The sequence below is a fragment of the Trichoplax adhaerens genome, genomic scaffold, assembly GCF_000150275.1.
Source record: "Trichoplax adhaerens TRIADscaffold_37 genomic scaffold, whole genome shotgun sequence".
Lineage (NCBI taxonomy): Eukaryota > Metazoa > Placozoa > Uniplacotomia > Trichoplacea > Trichoplacidae > Trichoplax > Trichoplax adhaerens.
This window is the reverse complement of record NW_002060977.1, coordinates 25069-45816: the sequence shown is the minus strand read 5'-3', so window position 1 is coordinate 45816 and position 20748 is coordinate 25069. Positions and strand designations below refer to the sequence as shown.

The window sequence follows — 20748 nt, the reverse complement described above, 5'->3', positions numbered from 1 at the left end:
ACCATCGTATCGTCGTAAGGGATAGCAAGTCTTAACCGATGCTGGTACCATACAGCACAAGTAGGTCCGTGAAGAATATCTAGATAGTATACAAAATAATTCTGTCTATTTAATTCGATGATATAGGCAGCATTAAAGATTCATTATGGATTAATCAGCTAAGATCTTGATTTGTCAGAAGTTACAATAGTCTATGATTAATATAATTTTCTCTCTGTTAAATTTGTACGACAATTCCATTGCTTGCACTGAATTGCTAATATTTCTTGACATACAGAAATTTCATTTCTACGCAAGACATATGTATTATACACAACTATAGTGAAGCTGTTAGACAAGCTATTGTTATCAACATGTTATGCAGAAGTGAATTAGACCTAAATTAAGAATAATACCGAAACCTTGGGTCATTAACTATAATAATTATATATAAGCAATGTTTGTGATAATTCAAGTATGTTAATTTCAGCTTTATAGAATATGATACCAATCATATAATTTTATTCTCATACTAAGTTCTGTAAGCGTTGAATTATGTTTTTCGCAATTATCATGTTATAAACAAGTTAGATAACATATTTAAGCTGCTACACTTTTCTGTCATTGTTGCTCTTAGTCCTTTTTTACTAAGATCTGCTGTTGTAGGAAGTTTTCCCAGTAATAAAATCTGCTGTTCAAAAAATTATTCGTGTGAACTATACTTTAATTACAATCAGTAGAACAGGTTTTTTTACAACAACTAATAATCAGTCTGGGATTAGTAGAAATATTCTAGATAATATGTGCGAACATGAGTGTGATCAAAATTCGCACGAGTTTCCATAACGGTAAAATTATATAAGGCAGAATCCACTGTATCGACATTTTAGCTATAGGCAACTTTAGTGAAGGAACTTTGCCTGAAAAAAAGATATGGATAGAGTACTTTTATTACCTAATCGTATTCTTGTTGACATAGCGCACCAAAAAACTAAGCAATGTGCATAATTTTTTTCAAATATTTCTTTAAACAGAACAGTGCCCTGATAGAAGGTTTAGTGAGAAGATTTGTAGACATGGCTTGCTCGTTATTTTGCGATAGAACTAGTTTGTTATATTTTCAGAAATATTGAAGTGCATACCATTTGTTGAAAGCATGTATCATATCTTAATGAAATAGTAAAGTACCATCTATAGCAATATTTGAAAGTCGATTTTTTTCAAAACTTAAGCTATGAAGGTAGGGTGTATTACTTTATTACAGATATCGTCATGAAGCCGTTTACGGCACATTGCTACTTACAATTTTATAAGTCCTGGTACGCGATAAAATGTTTCTTTTGCTACATATGGTATGGAATTTTCTTTAAGGCTTCTAAAATTTATAACACAATTTAAAGCATTGAACACGCAAAGGCTAATCTCCACTATCTGCTCTACGTAATAAGCGATATTACAAACATAACTTACATCGAATACAGTTTATTTAATCCTTGAAAACAAGTCTCTTTTAGTGTGTTAATATTGTTTCGGTCCAAATATCTTTATCATAGTATAAAATTGAACGAAAATATTTAATAGTATTCTATAGGTAAGGCAATAAGTAAATCTTTAGGTTTGATTAATGATAAATTTTCTGCAATAATGAAATCCTGATCTTAAAGAAACGTTAGTATTATATAGGATTCACTATTTTTCGCCTCATATTTGTATTTGTGAGCTACATTTCATATTATGATTATCGCTCGCAATCAACGACTAAAATTTTTATTGATCATTGACTAACTACTACAATCACATTAATTACTTTGGCATAAATATGTAAGAATATCTAAGTTTAAGAGTAGGTCTAGGATACAAGAGAGGAAGATTGTTTAAATTGAAACTGTTTGCTTTAAATCCTAATGCAGGTATCTCATTGGCCTATTATTGGAGTAATCATCTAGATATTTGATTCTAGTACACCGCCATTTGTGTTGATGTCCAGCTAGGCATTAGATTGGTGTTGATATTTGATTACAGTATTATTTCTGTGCTATTTATATTATTCTTATCATAGTTGCTTTAACGAAATACCTAGAAGTACTCACAATTGCCTTAAGCTTTCAGCAAAGCCAACCCATGAAATGCTACATATGTCGCTTAAATTGTTGTTGGATACATCTCTAACATAAGGTAGTCCAAATATTACAATAATATAGCAACTTAGCGTTAGCTGTATTTACTTTCGCCTTTCCTTTTATGCAATAACAGAAGATCCTAATAATAAATAACTTACAGCACATTTAAATTTGAAAAAGTTATTCGTTGAATGTTAGTCAAGGAATTTAGTTTGTTATAACTTAGGTCTCTGTAAAGCAGGCAGAGTAAATATTTTGACTAATTAAGATCAAAATTTTTCCACTATAATTGATTCGTATATCTTTATAAAGTTTATGTAAATCTTTAAAAGTTGATAAAAATACTATTAATATGCTTAGCAGTGATGATTTTATGCTCTTAAAACCCAGAAAAAGTGAGAAAGAATTTGAACTGCTAATAGTGCAATCGCAATACATGTCCTTTTACATTCATATTTATACGACAATATCAACCAACAATTACAAGCAAAAGTAAAACGTACAATTTCTTTATAATTGATACTACTTCTTTTTTAGTTTAAAAATCTACATCTTATAATGTTAACCAGTTTTATCTATCGATACTATAAATAAATACGGTATCTTAAATAAGAGATTTTGACTAGAAATAGCATTTAGTAATTCAACGGTAAAATTTCAAGTTGTGAATTTGGAATGGTGAAATATATTTAGGCGCATTTGCTACAATAACTAAAATGTCATTTATGAATTTAAGAATAGGCTGTTAACAAGCAAAATAATATTTACGGAGGTAGTTTCGCAAAATTTTCTGTAATTTATACTACTAAATTTGGAAATTCATGCTTTAAGATATAAATTATTAGCAAAATTTGCCTGCAGAAAATGTTAAAGTATCGGAAGGGATTAATAATTAAAGATATTACACGCCTATGTACGTACAGTTGACGTAGTCTCGTGTCGCTGCTAGGAAAGATATTGCTTATATCAACACGCTGTAAGTTATTATGGCTTAAATACCTGTAATAACGATAGAAAGTTATAACTTTTCAATAATTACTAGCTTTCATTACTGAAAGAAGGCTATTCAACACAATTATTAAGAATAGTTATAATTACTCACAAATGGGTCAGATGCAATCGGAAATGATTTATTACTTTTGGTATTTTTATCCATTTCAGCTTGCTGAAATCGCTAATATGAGCACATTAAAGTAATTAGATTCGCTGCAAAAGAGGATATATTTACAATGGCTAAGTTTCTGAACAGTATATTATCGTATGATTTTAAGTATTTTACTTTAATAATTTTATTTGCACACTGAATTTATTATTACTTTCAATTGGTGATGTCAATCCAACGCTAACATATTGATTCATATATGTAAAGGCTTAATTTTAAGATTATAGTTACATTTCTTACAAAGTAAAATCACAAGAATTTTGAATTCTTTCTGATTCATCCATGTTTTGGCAATCTGAAATTTGCACGTTAAGGTTGTTCTCAATCTCTTTGACACTTATACCTGTATCAGAAAAATTACTGGAAGAAAGAAGGAAATTATGTCGGCGAAGGTTCAAGCCAGGCCTTTGGTAAGGTAGCTCACGACTGTTTTATTATTTCAAGAAATTAAAAATTAATCTATATCGATTAATGAATAGAATCATAAGCATCATGAAATTATATTTTCTGTACTTATTACTAGAGTATTACTTAATTAATTAATACTGAACGAATCTTAAAATTTACGCGGCTTCGTAGTTACGTTTGATATATGCTATTATGCCAGTAATGTTTACGGTCTACTGAAGTGTAACTGTAGTGCTTTATGAATGATATTTAAGCAATTCTTAATTTGGAATTAAATGGATTAAAATAGCAACCACCTAGTAGTTTACTAGATTGCATGTATTACCACAAACAATGTCAAGATTGAAAGTGTAGCTTCTAAGCTTAGATAAAATGCAGTATCTCAATTAGGTATTACAACTTAGGCTTTCATACCCAAGTGCAATACACGAACACCTGGATAATTTCAATATTGAAGAGGGGTAACAAAATTCTTACGGGCTTCAAACCCTAATCTTAATAATGTAATCTAATGTATTTCAAACTTTGATTAGGAATTGATTGGTTTAATACTAGTACAGTAAATATAATAAGATTAGATTGAATTGAATCCTTACTGTACAAATGAAAACTCTCAAACACATTAATTTGGTTAATTGCTAAAAGGCGAAGTGACTCGTACAGTTAGGTCACTTTTAAGTATCTAAATTTAAACAAGCTGTAGCTTCGCCGACAATAAAGTAGATTATGGTTTTCTAGCAAGATTGAAGGCGTCACGATGCTTAATCATATCTATATAAGACTATGAACTGATTGTTATTCCGATTTACAGTAACTTGGATTTGAAGAGCAATCTTAACCTCTCAATGCAGGTTAGTAGTATTCCTAGTTCGCAATAATAAGACACTAAGTGGTGTTACTAAGGAAGGAATGCTATAGTTAACATAGCAGATAAGATGTGCATAGCAACTACATATTAAATAGTATCATAAAGATAAAACTCTACTCACAGGTGGTGTAATTTCTTATGCAGCATTATTTCAATTCCATCTGGAAATTTTGTCAACTGATTTCCGGATATATTGCTGTCCATTGTAGATGAAATAGAAATAGATTACATCATAGATTATAATTAAATTTTCTTAATGATCTTTGATCAGTTTTTAAATAAACAAGAATAGCAATCGTGATTAAAGAATATTTGTCGTCAAAATTTCCTAGTAATTGTTGATTTACGTCAAACTGACCTCTTAACAAGGTGTAGAGAAACTATATTATAGTAAATAAGGTTCACATACGCAAGATTTTAACGACATAATCTGACTTAAAGAATATATAAAATTTTATTAAATTTATTAGATGTTGTTATGATACTTACATTGATCTGAGTTCTTTCGAAATAAATAAATTCATAGAACCAGAATTACTTGTCAAATTGTTATAACTTATGTCCCTAACATTGTTGGTAAAAGTTGCAAATAAAACAAAGTATGCTTTAGTATATATCCGCTAATTTATCCATAACTCTTAAGAAATAATCACATTTTTAATATAAAAGGTAGCAAATTAATTACAGTAATTGAAACGTGACAGTATTTCTATTCCCATATCTTTAAATAAAGATATTAAATGATTACATATTAGGAATTACTTCTACAGAAATAATCATTGATTTGAATATATTTGGGCTATTTCGATATTTATTTATAAAAGAGCTTTTGAAATGTCGCCGAAATATTTAAAAAGAGCTGTAGTCATTGAACGATTTAAATGCCTTTCCTGAATTAGTGGAAATGATGGAAGATTTGATAAGATTTTTAACAGTGAACTTAAATTTTCAGGCAACAATAATGGCAAAATAAATAAAAATAAATTCATATTTGATTTCATATTAAGAAATCATAATCTACTTACAATGATTCTATCTTTGAAAAGATACCATGAGTTCCTCTTTCGGTTGTGAATTTTCCAACATTTGAAATTTTCCTATGTAGATATTTATCAGGAGATTTATTACCATATTATAGTGAACTTCATAGATTCAAAACCATCTCTTGCCTGTAACTTCTAAAAATATCTTATATTTTCACCCTATGAGTACAATTAAGTTAACTATATCTAATTTGTGAAATTTCTGAATTTGATATGCTGCTTATATTACTTGAGATATAGTAAATTTATAGTAAATTCGTAGTCATAAATATCTATTTTAGAAGAAATTAATATTTACAAATGCATCAATGCTTTCAGATCCCTCAAAGAATTCAGTGAGATATTACCAAATTTGACGTTATTGTTAAGGGACCTAAATTACATGACGGTACAAAGGTTAAATATCATTATCACTACCAATAGTAGCAATATCTCTAATTGAAACATACAATACTTTTAGCCATCGAAGTGGAGTGAATATTTTAGCACTACTGGATATCAATCGGTTATTATCCAAATATCTAAGTATATTAGATTAAGTATTCTTAGCTTTGATATATTATAAGCCAGAGCAAATTATGATGTTCAGATTTATTATGTATACCGTTACTTATCATACTCAAAATTCTTTAAAAAAATAAATATTCTAAGCTTCGAAATGCTATAAATTAAAGCAATTCATGATCTGATCTATCGTCTACATCATTGTCTATCATATTCACAATTCTTTCAAAAATAAATAAATATTCTTAGCTTCGACATGCTGTAAGCTAGTCAATTTATAATGTTCCAATTGATTGTCTACACCATCACTTTATCATACTCACAATTCACTTAGCTTTTTCAAGTGGATAAAGGTATCGATATTGATATGTTCGATAATATTATCTTGCAAATATCTGCGATACCACCATAAATAAAATTTATCCATTAGAGTAAGGCTAGATATTGCACCATACACTTTTTCATATTCATAGTGTCTTACAAATATTTTAATCCAGATATAGAAGTGGGGAATAGGTTTGTCAGATTTTCAATTTGACAACCTACTAATTTTCTAAATAGAAATGAAAACCAAAATATTGCTATGATTTTAATTCTTGATTATTGAAATTGTAGCAAATGATATTCAAATAAATAAAGCTACAGCTTTGAAACATAAAGGCATTATGATCTAGCCAAGTCAGATCATTAGCAACTAGTTTATTGAAACTATTTCAAAGTAGTAAGCATAACTCACAGAGTATTCAACTTTTCAAGGCCACTGAAAATACCTGTTGGAAGTTGCATCAGATGGTTACTAGATAAATTGCTGGAAATGAATAAGACATTTATTAAAACGCAACTCTTAAATTTATTCCATAAATTAACTATTGTATCATCATAAAATATGTAGCTATACTGTAGTGTTTATAGGGTTGTGTGATAAAATGTAACTTATTTGAAATCAATATTCCATTTGAGAAATACTTACAGGTGTGTTAGCTTATGAAGATTACTAAACAAATTTGCCTCAACTTCATTAATTTTATTTCGACATAAATCTCTATTTTATTCAAATATAAAAAGATGGATAAGCCAATATTGCATAAGATTAGTTGAACTAGTATAAGAAGCATTGACTCTTAGAGACGTTATTGGCATTTTATAATATCTTGTTGGATCTTAACATAAAACTCACAAGATTTCCAAATGCTTTAGCTTCATAATATTTTTTCTAGAAAGCTTTTCGATACGATTATGATTTAAATAGCTAGTAGATACGAGCGTAAGAAATTAAATGCAAGTTATCAAATTATTGCGGAGAAATCAATAGCTTAATTATTGTTAAAAAAATTTTTTATAAAATACATTAGTCCTAATTTAATAAAGGAGATTTTAAAAGATTGCTATACTGTTACAAATCTCCTTTGTAACAAGAAACTGGATCTTAAACACTAAATTCACTAGTACTCGTGCTCCCAACTAACTTAGGGACCTATCGTAGTTGAACTAACTCTCAGCTACACAAATAAGCTACTAATGAGTAACAGGTTTAAATACTTCACTTTATTTACCTTAGTCGTAAAATTTACTAAAGAAAAACGTAAGAATATTCTTAGCAATAATAGTCAAAAGATCCTGCAAATGACTAACTGGAACTGAGAAGCTAAGCTAATGCTCGGCTTTTTTTATAGTCTCGGCCAACGCCGATAGTACACTAGCGAATATTCTTAATATAGCAACTTACACTGTTGTGACAGTGCTATATAATGTATTAGAGTAGAAATATCTATGTTAGGATAATTCTGTTAGACTAACCTTATTTAGTTAACTTCTAATTTGGATATACAGTGTTTTAATATAGCACTGACTTTTTATGACTGTGACAATTATACACATACTGAAATTAATAGTTATAATAGGGAATGCAAATCATCTGCTTACAGTTCGAATCATTGTGTTTGTGATTTACTTATGGTAGACTGTAAATTATCATGGAAATGTTCCGTGATAGGACATATCGTAATCTGACTATTCTGTATTAGTCATTACATGTCTATGTTCGTAAATACTGTTGTCCGCATTAAGGGAGCAGTAGCTAAAATTAATATCTAGTTCAGTAAATGATTCTAATGTTAATTGTATTAACTATGACTCATGAACTATTGAGGAATAGTATACAAATGCAGTATATCGTGTAATAAAGTGGATTCTCAAACTTAGTGTTTAACGTAAAATACGAGGCGTTTAAGTCTTTGTGTAGTCTGCTAGTAGAACAAAAGTGTTTGTGATAGTGCAGATATCGTTCCTTGATACGTGGTTCAAGGAATTGACTTATGATCGTACAATACGTTATCTTGTTGCAAAGCTGTTTTGTGATAACTTACAGTGTGCATATCCTAATATAGCAACTAGAGCCTCAAGGCTCTGCAAAGTAATTGATCTTATACTTAAGGTGTTATTAATTAACGCTTACTAACTAAGCGTGTTAGCTCCGACACGTCAACAATATTTAACTTTCTGATACCGTGGCAATAACAAGTGCTTATTAATAAATATTAATATCTAATAAGCTACTGGAGCAAACAATAATTTAAATGAGATATTTTAATTAACATAGCAATTAATATTTCGGAGCATGGCTCCGTAACATATACGTGGTTAGTAAGCATATTTTGATTAGAATGATTAATGCTACGGGTAAACTCAGAGTGTCATGGAAGATCTAGACTACATAGCTTTTAAATTTATGACTACTACTTACAGTTTCTTCAGATGTTTTGTTGATCTTAAGAAATCAATGTGAATTAGATTGTTGTGACTTAGATGCCTGAAAAATATTTAAAAGCCAAAGAAACCTCACGTAGACGTTATATTTTGCTAATAAATGTCTTATTGCGAATAGGTTCTGGTATTTAACCAGTAGATTGCATTTCTATTGTATGCAATTTAATTTGTATTTAGATACTAACAAATTAGTCAAACCAAGATGTTTAAAAGCTCCTTTAGCAATACGCTGCATCCAATTGTGGTCTAAAAATCTAGAATAAATCAATTAAAAAGATAATAAGTTTGCTGTCTAATTTATGTCAAATAAATAATGCTAATCTTAGCGAAGTAAATCATTTAGATCATCAATACCATTACCTTACTTTTATGAGTATTTCAATAGATGATAGCATATATTTAGTTTTAATTTATTCACTGTATCGTATTAAGGCAGTTAATATCAGTAATAGCTGCTTAAGTGGGCTACAATATATATCAAATATTGAGCTGATTTTAATGCCATAACTTTAATTTTATTACCCTTAGCGTATTATATATAACTTTAGAGTGATCATTCTGTACTCATCTTAGTATTGCTAATTTAAGGCCCTTTTTTCGAAGGTATCGTAGATCTGTACTTAAAATTCACATAGTAAGGCTGAGTGAAAACTTGTCCAATATTTATCGATAAAAATACTGTGATATTGTTACGGAACTACGTTTCCAATATTAAGATTGTGTTACAGTAGTTCTTTTATACTGATCATGTAGCATATTATTTACAGTTTCAGCAACTTATTGTAAGTACATATACCGTATATTAGCTTTATAAAAGAGTGTACACTGTACGCTAAATCAAAAAAGATTTGTTTTGTAAGTGTTACAGTGTTATTTACTGTATTACAGCAGAAATAACTATGTTAGGATAATTCTGTTAGACTATCCTTATTTAGCTAACTTCTAATTTGGATATACTGTATTTTAATATAGCACTGACTTTTTATGACAGTGACACTTATACACATACTGAAATTAATAGTTATAATAGGGAATGCAAATCATCTGCTTACAGTTCCAATCATTGTGATTGTAATTTACTTATGGTAGACTGTAAATTATCATGGAAATGTTCCGTGATAGGACATATCGTAATCTGACTATTCTGTATTAGTCACTGCATGTCTATGTTCGTAAATACTGTTGTCTGCATTAAGGGAGCAGTAGCTAAAATTAATATCTAGTTCAGTAAATGATTCTAATGTTAATTGTATTAACTATGACTCATGAACTATTGAGGAATAGTATATAAATGCAGTATATCGTGAAATAAAGAAGAATTGTCCAACTTAGTTTTTAACGTAAAATACGAGGCGTTTAAGTCTTTGTGTAGTCTGCTAGTAGAACAAAAGTGTTTGTGATAGTGCAGATATCGTTCCTTGATACGTGGTTCAAGGAATTGACTTATTGATCGTATATTGCGTTATCTTGTTGCAAAGCTGTTTTGTGACAGTAAGTTACAGTAGTAAGTTGGTGCGGTGCCATTCGTGTATTCTATTGATCGGTTATAACCGTCTGTCGGACAATGCCGGGTTACCGTTATATCCATAATTTAAGATACTTTATGTATGTCGATTGAATCATAAAGTGGATGTACTAGGAATTCTGTCAATAATATTAAATGGCAGTAGATTAGATACGTGTTAGGCAGAAATTCTTGCCTAGCTCTTACTAAGAGCTGTATTTTAACTTATCATAATTTCTTATAGTACTTAAGTTAATAATACGGTTTGACTAAGTTACAATCTGTCATGCTTCTAATGCTACGTCTACGTTAAACTTTTTTGATTAAATGCCTGTTGTTCACTTGTTTTATGCTATCTTATTTTAAGTCTAAGTATAAAATCTAGTTATAGTTGGCTGCTATTGCTTTTCTCTTTGTTTTAGATTGCTGGAAAGTACTGATAAAATAAAGTCGTAACCTAAAGTAAGTTGTACACCTAGCTACTATTCTTTTAAGTCTATCTAGGAGGGCAGTTCTAGATAGTTAATGCCACTTAGATAGTTGTGTCAGATCTTAACAAGAAATTTTAGTTGTTGTTAATTACAATACAAAAAAATGAGCGATTATTCATGACATTTCCGTACTAAATACGTCCACACATGGATATGCTAATTACCGTCTATAAAGCTTTATGATCGGCGTGAGCTCGTAATGTCATCTTAAGTCAATCTAAAACTCTATTTATTTTCAGATCTATTGTTTTAGTTGCTAATCATAGAGTTTTAGTGATTCTGGTTCACTAATATTTCTGGTACTGTACTTAAATTTTATGAAAGGGAAAAGATTCTAAAATTCTTGTTGGTCTCTGTGACGATATCATAGTTGTGACGAGAAAAATAGGATATTTCGTGTTAAGATATTGTGATAATTGATATTTAGCATTAAAGTTTAGTGATAATGAATACTTTGTGTAAATATATTGTGATAATTGACATTGTAGATATGTCAATATAATTTATTTGTGAATTTTAGAAAGTACATAAGCATATTGTAAATAGGCAAAGAGAGAGAAAAATAAGTTAATTCTTTTCTACGTATGTCCTATACTGTGTTCTTGTAGACTTTGCTTCGGTATACGAATAGGGAATATCTACTAAGCATAGCGAAGTTACTTGAGTAGAAGTGCCTAATGTATGATAACTGATAGTGTATATATATATATAGTAATTATACAATATTCGTAGTGGAGCTAGGAAAGTTTACGTAGTAAAAGAAGATTTCTTGAGTTGCAAATGAGGTTGTGGCAATCGTATACTATGGCTCAGAGTAATACAAACTTGAGACAGATACAACCATTTTTCTCAAGACAGCAATTAGTATTTTCATTATGGAATTCTGATTTCATAGTTTAATTATTTATATGGTAAGGTAGGATATAATACAGTTATATCCTAAATCGGATTGCAGTTCGATTAACTTTTAACCTACATAGTGGTCAATCTTGACAAAGTTCCCAAATGATGAAAGTAAGAATCCGATATGATTTTAATCTGGTTTTGGCTTAAAACTCTATCAAACAAAAATGATACAATACATGAAGCGGGCTGCAATATTTTCCAGAGCGCAGAAAATAGAGAAACATAACAGAATATAATGGTTTTAGTAGGATATGGTATATGCCTATATTGAAGGAGTCACAGTATGCTTACATTGTTTCTAAACCAGTTAAATTTGCCAAATTCAAAACTGAGTTTGAATCTAATCGATTCGCAGATATATCCCTTACAAATTTGATAATAATAAAAATTAAGTTTGATTATCCTAGTTATTGAGCTGTTGTACTAAGTATTCCAACAAATAACTACTTTAACTTAAAATGATAAATAACATTTATTAATTGCTTAGGCAAATTTAAAATTTATCAATTCTAGATAGCTGTTGTAAATTACTTACAGTTTATTTAACGACGGCATAAAGACAAAGTTACGGACATGAGTTATGTAATTCCAACTTAAATCCCTAGTTTTAAAAGAAGATATATATTTTGATATTATTATTGCTGAATCTATAAGTTTTTTAGTAACTAAATAGCCCATCTCTAAATTATTTGGATATGATAATATCATTAATGCCAAAGAGTCCGATTAAAGCATTCAAATTTTTATTTATTTTAAGATTTATATACTAAAAATCTTATCTAAGAGCTCAGATTCATAACTTTACACTGACAAAACCATTTAAAATAACAAAAACTTTTTATCTCATTTCGGCAAAGAGTTGGACAAAAATAGCAATTATGTCTTGTAAGCAATAATACTTACAAGAAAGCAGTTTTAATATTTGGAAATTGTTTGAAGTTAATTTCAGTAAATTTATTATTACTTAATGTCCTATTTTAGAGTTGAATAGACTTCTGATTAGTAATTTTAGTAAGCAATCATTATGAGATAAAGGTTACATCTACAAATTGATTGGTATCTAGTAAATAAAATATTATCGAAATTGCTTATTTATGATAAACTTAGTCTGAGTACTGTTTATGAAATCGTTCTCTGGAATTATGTTTTGTATTACTGTGACAGTCGTATATAGTGTATTGGAGTAGAAATATCTATGTTAGGATGATTTTGTTAGCCTATCCTTATATAGTTAACTTCTAATTTCGAATCATTGTGAATGTAACTTACTTATTGTAAGTTATTGTAGAAATATCCCGTGATAGGACGTAGCGTAATCTGACTATTCTGTATTAGTCATCAGGTGTCTATGTTCGCAAATACTGCTATCTGCATTAGAGAGCAGTAGCTAAAATTAATGTCTAATTCAGTAAATGATTTCAAAGCTAATCGTACTAACTATGATTCCTGAAGTATAGAGGAAGAGCAAATAAACGCAATATATCGTGCAATAAACTTAATTCTTAAAATAAGTGTTTAACGTAAAATACGAGGCGTCTAAGTCTTTGTATAGTCCGCTAAAAGAGCAAAAAAGTTCCTAGTAGTACAGATATCTTTCCTTGATACGTTGTTCAAGGAATTGACTTATTGATCGTACATTACGTTATTTTATTACAAAGCTGTTTTGTGACGATAACATCCTACACTTTTCTTTTCTTGCTATATATTACTTTCGAACACGAAACTGATATAGTCTGCTGAATTATCAAAGCTATATTACAAATGCTATCCAAAATTTGAAATTATTCAGCCAATGTCCACTTAATTAGCAATTATTTTCCCTAGCATACCTTTTGATCATTAAGCTCAACTGCTATGAATAGATTATCAGATTTTATGATTCATTTGCTCTGTTATAATCGCTCTCTTACATACTACTTAAAGGAGATTGTTCAACCGCAATATCTCGGAAATATAGATTGTACTATTTACTTACAAATTCTTTCCATCAAATTGAATGGAGTAAAGTTCATCCATTTCTAAGAGATTGCCATTCAGTAATCTATAAGGAAATAATAATTGAGAAATGCAGTCTGCGATTTGATGCGGAGTAGTCTTTGTAGATATCCCACAACTTACAAAATTTCCAACGATGCTAAATGATTAAAGGCAGCTGGTGCAATGTGATGGATGCTATTTGTTTCTAAGGATCTAAATTAAAAGCATGAGATTTAGATTATAATAATTTATCTATAGAAAATATCCTGACTAGGTAGTCAAATTCCTGGCCGGATGTTCTAATTTAAGATGCAATTATTGCCTTCCGTACAAAGTGATTATATGTTATTCCACGAATGTGCTAATTTAAATGTAGGAATATCTCGAGCGTTAGAAACTCGAATACAAATAGATTTATCATGTTATTTGTCCATGTGTTAATCTTAAGAAATTTTTGGACCTCCAAACGTGATTATAACCATCTTAAAATAAAATATAAAGTAGAAAGTATGAAATCTAACAGTATTCGTTATATTCTACCCAGGCAAGCGATTTTTAGTAAGCACCGCGACGAGCTAGTTTACTTACAATTCCTTCAAATTTTCTAAACCAAGCAGAGAATCATTTTGGATAGAAGACAATTCGTTAACGCAAAGATTCCTGTAATTTAAATTAACGCATTCATTGAATACCATCGACTACTGTTATGATATAAGGCAAGTTTTAATATATGTTAAATAATTTAGTTAAGTGAACTAAATTTGACGGAAATCCTGATTGCAACAATTGGAATGAATTGGCTCCTTATGAAGACTAGTTTTAAGTTTTTTTTCATTCTTTCGCAATAACTTGAAAATCAATGTAAAAGTATATTGCTTTATATTTAGGACAAAGGATGTTGTTGAGTTGTTACAGCATAGAAATACTCGTTGCTAAGCCTTAAAATAGGTGTTAAATTTTCTTAGGGCTATAACAGATGTAAATTTGCTGCTGTAAGGCACAAGAATCTAGTAAAGTAATTATTATACAAGCAGTTCTGCTACAGCGGTAGTTACAGTTAGATAATTTTATTTAGAGCGATATCATAACTATGCTATGCTAAAATTGATCATCACAATGATTCTTTCTGTTATTCTTACAGTTTAATAAGATCTTTCATATTTCGAAGTGAATTAGGTAGTGGTCTACTCAAGCTACAACCACCACCATTTCTAGAGTCGTGTTAATAATACAGACACATATATTGAAACCATTAAAGAACTAGGACATGATGTTAGTAATGATAATACTTAATCTACTTATGATCAAAAATAAAAGTTCATTCTTGGTTAGCCTTAGAAATATATATTTCATAACCTTAATATCTGCAAAAATTTGTATGCCATAAAAACACTTAAAGATCCTTACAATATTTGTAGATTTGCTGCATTTAGGAGAATATCGCCGGGAGCTGTTGAAAAATTGGTATTGGTCAAATCTCTGTGATATAGTAATAGAAAGATATTTAAGATTGAATTACTTTAATTTGTAGTTCTATCAATAAAATAAAAAATCAAACAAAGTCATACAGATTCTCTAAGCTTTGCAGTGATTCGAAAAGACCATGAGGAACCTTATTAATGTTGTTATCGGAGAAATCCCTGGAAAATTAGCATTATTAATTAGCATTTAATAAATATTATTAGAAATGAGATACACTTTCGTTAAAAATTGCTCAATTTTTAATTTGATATTAAATAACGAAATACTATTACAATTTTCTTAGCTTTGACAATCCTGCAAATGTCCGAGGATTAAGTGTTTTAACTCGGGCGTTGCGTAAAATCCTAAAATAAAGTCATTAGGACAAATTAGGGCTTCATACATATTTCTCAACTATAATTTTGCCTCGCGCACAAGATTCTATCGATAGTTAAACAGCTATTAAATTCGGAAATCATACAGATCGTTCAGTTCAGATAAATCGGAAAAAGTGTCATTGAGAAGTGTTTCAATGTCGTTAAAAGACAAATCCCTAAGGAAAGAATTTTGAACTGAATTTACTTAATTATTTGCTCTTGATCAATTTTTAGATGTAACAATATGAATTCGATTGCTATTTCAATAATATTAATGGTCAAAATAATGAACTTGCTAATAAGCTTATCCCATTTCATACAGTTACTTATTAGCACTACTTAAATAATCATATGCGATAGCGAAATTTTTAGGTCTAAAAAATAAGATTTAATCTTATTAACAGCAACGACCTAGTAATTGGTTCATTGATTTTAGTCTATAAATCTATAACTTTATCTTTAATACAGAATAGCTGTATTAGATATGCGTTCTTGACTTACAGCGTTGATAGTTGTGTTAAATTTTTGAAAGCTCTTGCTTCAATATCACGAATCATATTACGGGATAAATCTCTGACGATGAAAGCATTATAATTGAAATTAATATCTTGTTAATTATTTGATGAATAAATCAAACAATATTTGAGTTGCGAAATTAGATTGCAAAAGTAATTCTTTTAAACTTATCCAGGCAAACGTACAGCACTGATAGTGTAGTCATGTGTGAAAAGATACCATCCAGGATGTTAACTAAATAATTTTCTCGTATAATTCTGTTATAAATTAGATTTCTAGAAATCTTTTTCATAAAATTATCCACCATTATCCTTAGTTGGAAATCTTTACACTTACATTGTCTGTATTGACCATAATCCTTTAAAAGCGTCTTTTTCAATGATTTTAAGTTTGTTTGACGACATATCCCTAACAAAACAGATGCGATATTATTAGGCTTAGGATTAGGTTAACAAAAATTGCAAATGCAGGAAAAAAGTAGATATTTCAAAATGTTCATAGTCATAAAATTGCAAATTCAAAATATTGGTATGGGTCACAGTATCATGACATTGCATTTCACGTTGGTAACTTACTTATGGTAGATTATTACAGGAATATCACGTAATAGGACATATTATAATATGGCTATTTTGTATTGGTCATTAGATATCTTTGTCAATACTATTATCCTCATTAGTAAGTAACAGGTAAAATTAGCCTCTAATTTGTTGGAACGCTTCAAATGTAATAGTCTAAGTGGGACTAGTAAATTATTATAGAAAAGCATATAAATGCAGTGTACCGGATTATAAAGAAAATTCTTAAAATTATTTATAAATTGACTTGTCTTATTGCAAAGTTGTCTTGTAATATTATGATAATGAAAAACTACTTAATCAAATATTAAGATGATTTTATATGATTCTAAATACTTTATCAATTTTATTCGAAAAATACGATGATCTAAGATTCGATAACAAGTATAAAATAAAGGAAAGTAATCTTGGCTGGTTGACAGAAGCGATATTATACAAATTAACTTATATTCCGCTATAGAGTATTTTAAATTATTTTTTGGATAAAAATGCAGTCTTCACCTATCAGTATTTCCTTTGTTTTATATCATACTTGGTTTGGTGATTTCGTAATAGTTTAAGGATTATTATCTCTAAACACTTATAGCTCAACTCTGTATATTCATTTGTATTGATGCAAGCCGGCATATTTTAGACAGATTTCCATAATCTTAAACGCTAGAAGTGCTGCGGGAATACTACGTTGATTATATAGAAAGAAGTGACAAAGAAACTATTTTGTTGCGACTCGGATAGAAATTCCGAGTTACAACAAGCCTACTATGAGCAGAAACTGACATTATGAAGCTAGACTAGGCTAATACATCGCGTCTGCTAGTCTAAAGTGCATGATTGCTAGCTATATCGTCGATTATATATTAATTTCAAACTTAGCTATTTATCTAGTAATTTGTTATCAAATTTTGATGACATTGCTATATATTATTTTCCATTGATTAATAAATGATCATAATCTAGCATAAAATGAGCAGTAATGATAACATGGATTGCGACGCAATGAAATGAATTTAGCTTACAAATATTCCAGTTGATGTAAATTTTTGAATAACGAAGAGCTGATTTTGGGGATCCAGTTTACTGCCAATAAACTAAAACATGATAATATGAAGTTGAAATTTATCGGATGTATTTATGTGCGGAAGTAAATATACAAGATTTATATGAACGAGAAAGATATTTAAAGAATATAAATCTGTTGTGAGGTTGATAGATCAAGAATCTTCAAAAACTTTAGTAAATTAAGATTTATTGAACAAAACCTCCTTTACGAAGATACAACGTAATCAAATAGCTGAGGACCTCTAACGAGAAAGAATTAACTTACTATACTAAACTATTCGCTTATATACCTTTCCGCGTTTACAGTCTTAGCACCTTACTTACTACACACTTCAGTATTAGCATCTCAAATACAGGCTAGTTTACACCTTTCATGTGAAGCTCTAGTGTGAGCACTGTAGCGCTCCTCTTCAAAAGGATTACAGCTACTAAGCTAGCTATATTTAATACTTAAGCTTCTAACGAGTATATCTATCACATGTTGAACACAACACCTACGGTAGACATTACTAAATATATCATCAACTTAGAATACAATATTACACAGTCTTACATCTGTATTCAACATTTTTCATCGAAATGACAATTTTCGGGGTTACTTACAGTCTCTTGAGCTGTTTGTTAATTAAGAATGTACGATCAGAGAGATTTTTGAGCCTGTTTAAAGATAAATCACTAACCAAGCAATAACATTAGTAAAATTAATTGAGTAGCTGTAAGATATTCTTATAAGCTATAATCCTCATTCTAAGCTTAATATTATTAGAATTTCTGTACATTAAATTTAATATTGGACAGCGATGACATTATTAAGTAACTTATATTAGCTATATTTCAATCATATGCACAGCACTTACATAAATGATACGTTATATAATGAAGAGAATGCATCTGGTTGTATGGTTTTAATCCGATTTTTAGCCACGTATCTATAGTAATACCGTAAGTAAGTATACTCAATATTATTGCCTTAAGGCCGCTCATCATATTACAAGTAAGCACTTCTATTGCTAAAGTTTTAAATAGAAAATTCTACTTTGATCGATGCATTCGTTACTAATTAGAGAGGCTCTTACAATGACTCCAAATTTTTCAATCCATCGAAGGCGTAGTTGCTTAATTCAGTTAGTTCATTCATTTTTAAGTTACTGAGAAAAAATATTAAAGCATTGACGATATTCAGGTTCAGAATGTAAAAATATAATATTGCTTTCTTCTTCTATTATGTCACTGATAATGGAATAATTTAAATTCCTTGACTAATTTAAGTGTGTATATTTTATGTTTGATGAGTAACTTACAGAGTTTGTAAACTTTTCATTCGGTGGAATGATTTATTGCTGATCACCTGTATTTCGTTGTAAGACAAAGACCTTATGATATGAAATATCATAGTTAATAAAATTGGCTATCGAATTGATTTAATACCATTATTTCCTGAATTGCTATTGAAATATTTAATTGAATTCGTGCCAATTAGATAGTTCAATAAAAGTTATAAAATTAACTAATTCTAACTTTATTTATTGAAATTTGATTTTATATTTTATGTGCTTTTAAATGGATAAAAATTAAACCGAATAGATGTCTTACAAATAAGTCAAATTTTTAAGACCCTCAAATGTAGTGTAATTGATTTTTTCAATAAGATTACCAGAGATATCCCTAAATATTCAATAAAAATTGCGAAATTATCGTAACGTCTAATTTTTTAATGTTTAAATTAGCCAAAGATAGCCTTTTTAAAGTAAAAATATATAGTATCAATAGTAATAACTACCGTCAAGAGTAAATAACTAAATTTAGTGGTTAACATATATATGGAGATAACTAATAATAAGTTACTGTAAGAACTACGGTAACTACTATTTTGTTACAGTAAATTATGCTGTTCTTTAGTAAGAGTTCTCATATGGTAACTAATGTTAACTGATTATAGTGTTATGTCTTGTAACGCTAGTGATGAATATCCAGAAGATATTCAAATTAAAGACGATACTATAAATAATTCTGTGTATGGACATAAAGTAATCTAATTATCTAGAATCCTTCAGCACATGTCTAAGATTATGAATAATTTCTGTATTAATTTAGCTATCCTATATGAACTAAATTTCATGAACTGTAATGACTCATACATGATAGCAGCTGCCGAAGGATATTTAAGCTCGGTAGATGGTTAAATAGAAGAAGAGTTCCATAGCTACTTAGAAGAAAAAGCGTCTAAATTCTTGTGAGGTACTTAAGGGATACTGAATCCCAAAGACTATAGTAATTTAAAGATTTGTTTTACGTTATCGTTGTCGCGAAGCTGATTTGTGACAATAATATAGCAGTTGCAAAATAATTATAGTAATTACGTAGACAAAAAGTCGAGATTTATAACTTACAGAAATTGCAGATTTCGAATGTTCAAGAAAGTCTTGGAAGAAATTTCACGCAAACTTATATCTTTACTCACGCTGTAGAAATTGATTGCGTTTCGACATTATTAGTCTCACATAGATCAGTAATCACGACTTAGTATTTCAAGAAGGCTTACAGAGTATTCAAATGATGTGGCTTTGTAAATATTTCTTTCAATTGAATTCCAGGATTGTAAGATATATCCCTAAAGATTATAAGTTGTTTAATGATTGCGGTATCGATGAAATCATGGGAGCTAATTATCGGACTCAAAGACTTCTCATGGTATTATATCAATAACAATTGTTCTACCTACAGATATTGTAAGTTTTCTATATTATCGAAAGCCTCGCCCCAGCTCAGTAAATGATTATATTTCACATACCTGTAGATATGATTACATTTAAAGCTTGATTACGAGAGAAAATTAAACTATTCATATCCTCATTATCATACAATATATCTGAAATAAGTATCAAAATATTGTGTAGAAAATAGAAGAAATCGATATTTTAAGCTCACAAGTGCCTCAATTTTTTCATATTGGAAAACGCCGTTGATGCAATATGTTCCGTATTAGTTTTTCCAATGTCACTGTATGCACCGTCGAAATCGTTTAGAAA

General features: G+C 29.4%; 1 protein-coding gene across 1 annotated transcript; it reads right to left on the bottom strand.

Annotated features, from left to right (window-relative positions):
- Positions 1 to 11412: 11412 nt before the first annotated feature.
- TRIADDRAFT_62164 (uncharacterized protein) lies at positions 11413 to 17287 on the bottom strand (the record flags this gene model as incomplete). Its single annotated transcript, XM_002118090.1, has 13 exons — positions 11413 to 11533; positions 12043 to 12114; positions 12287 to 12352; positions 12655 to 12723; positions 13727 to 13792; positions 13870 to 13941; positions 14317 to 14388; positions 14868 to 14939; positions 15136 to 15207; positions 15297 to 15368; positions 16068 to 16139; positions 16419 to 16490; positions 17193 to 17287. 13 exons carry the CDS (start codon positions 17285 to 17287, stop codon positions 11413 to 11415), a joined length of 993 nt encoding a protein of 330 aa, XP_002118126.1.
- Positions 17288 to 20748: the final 3461 nt, after the last annotated feature.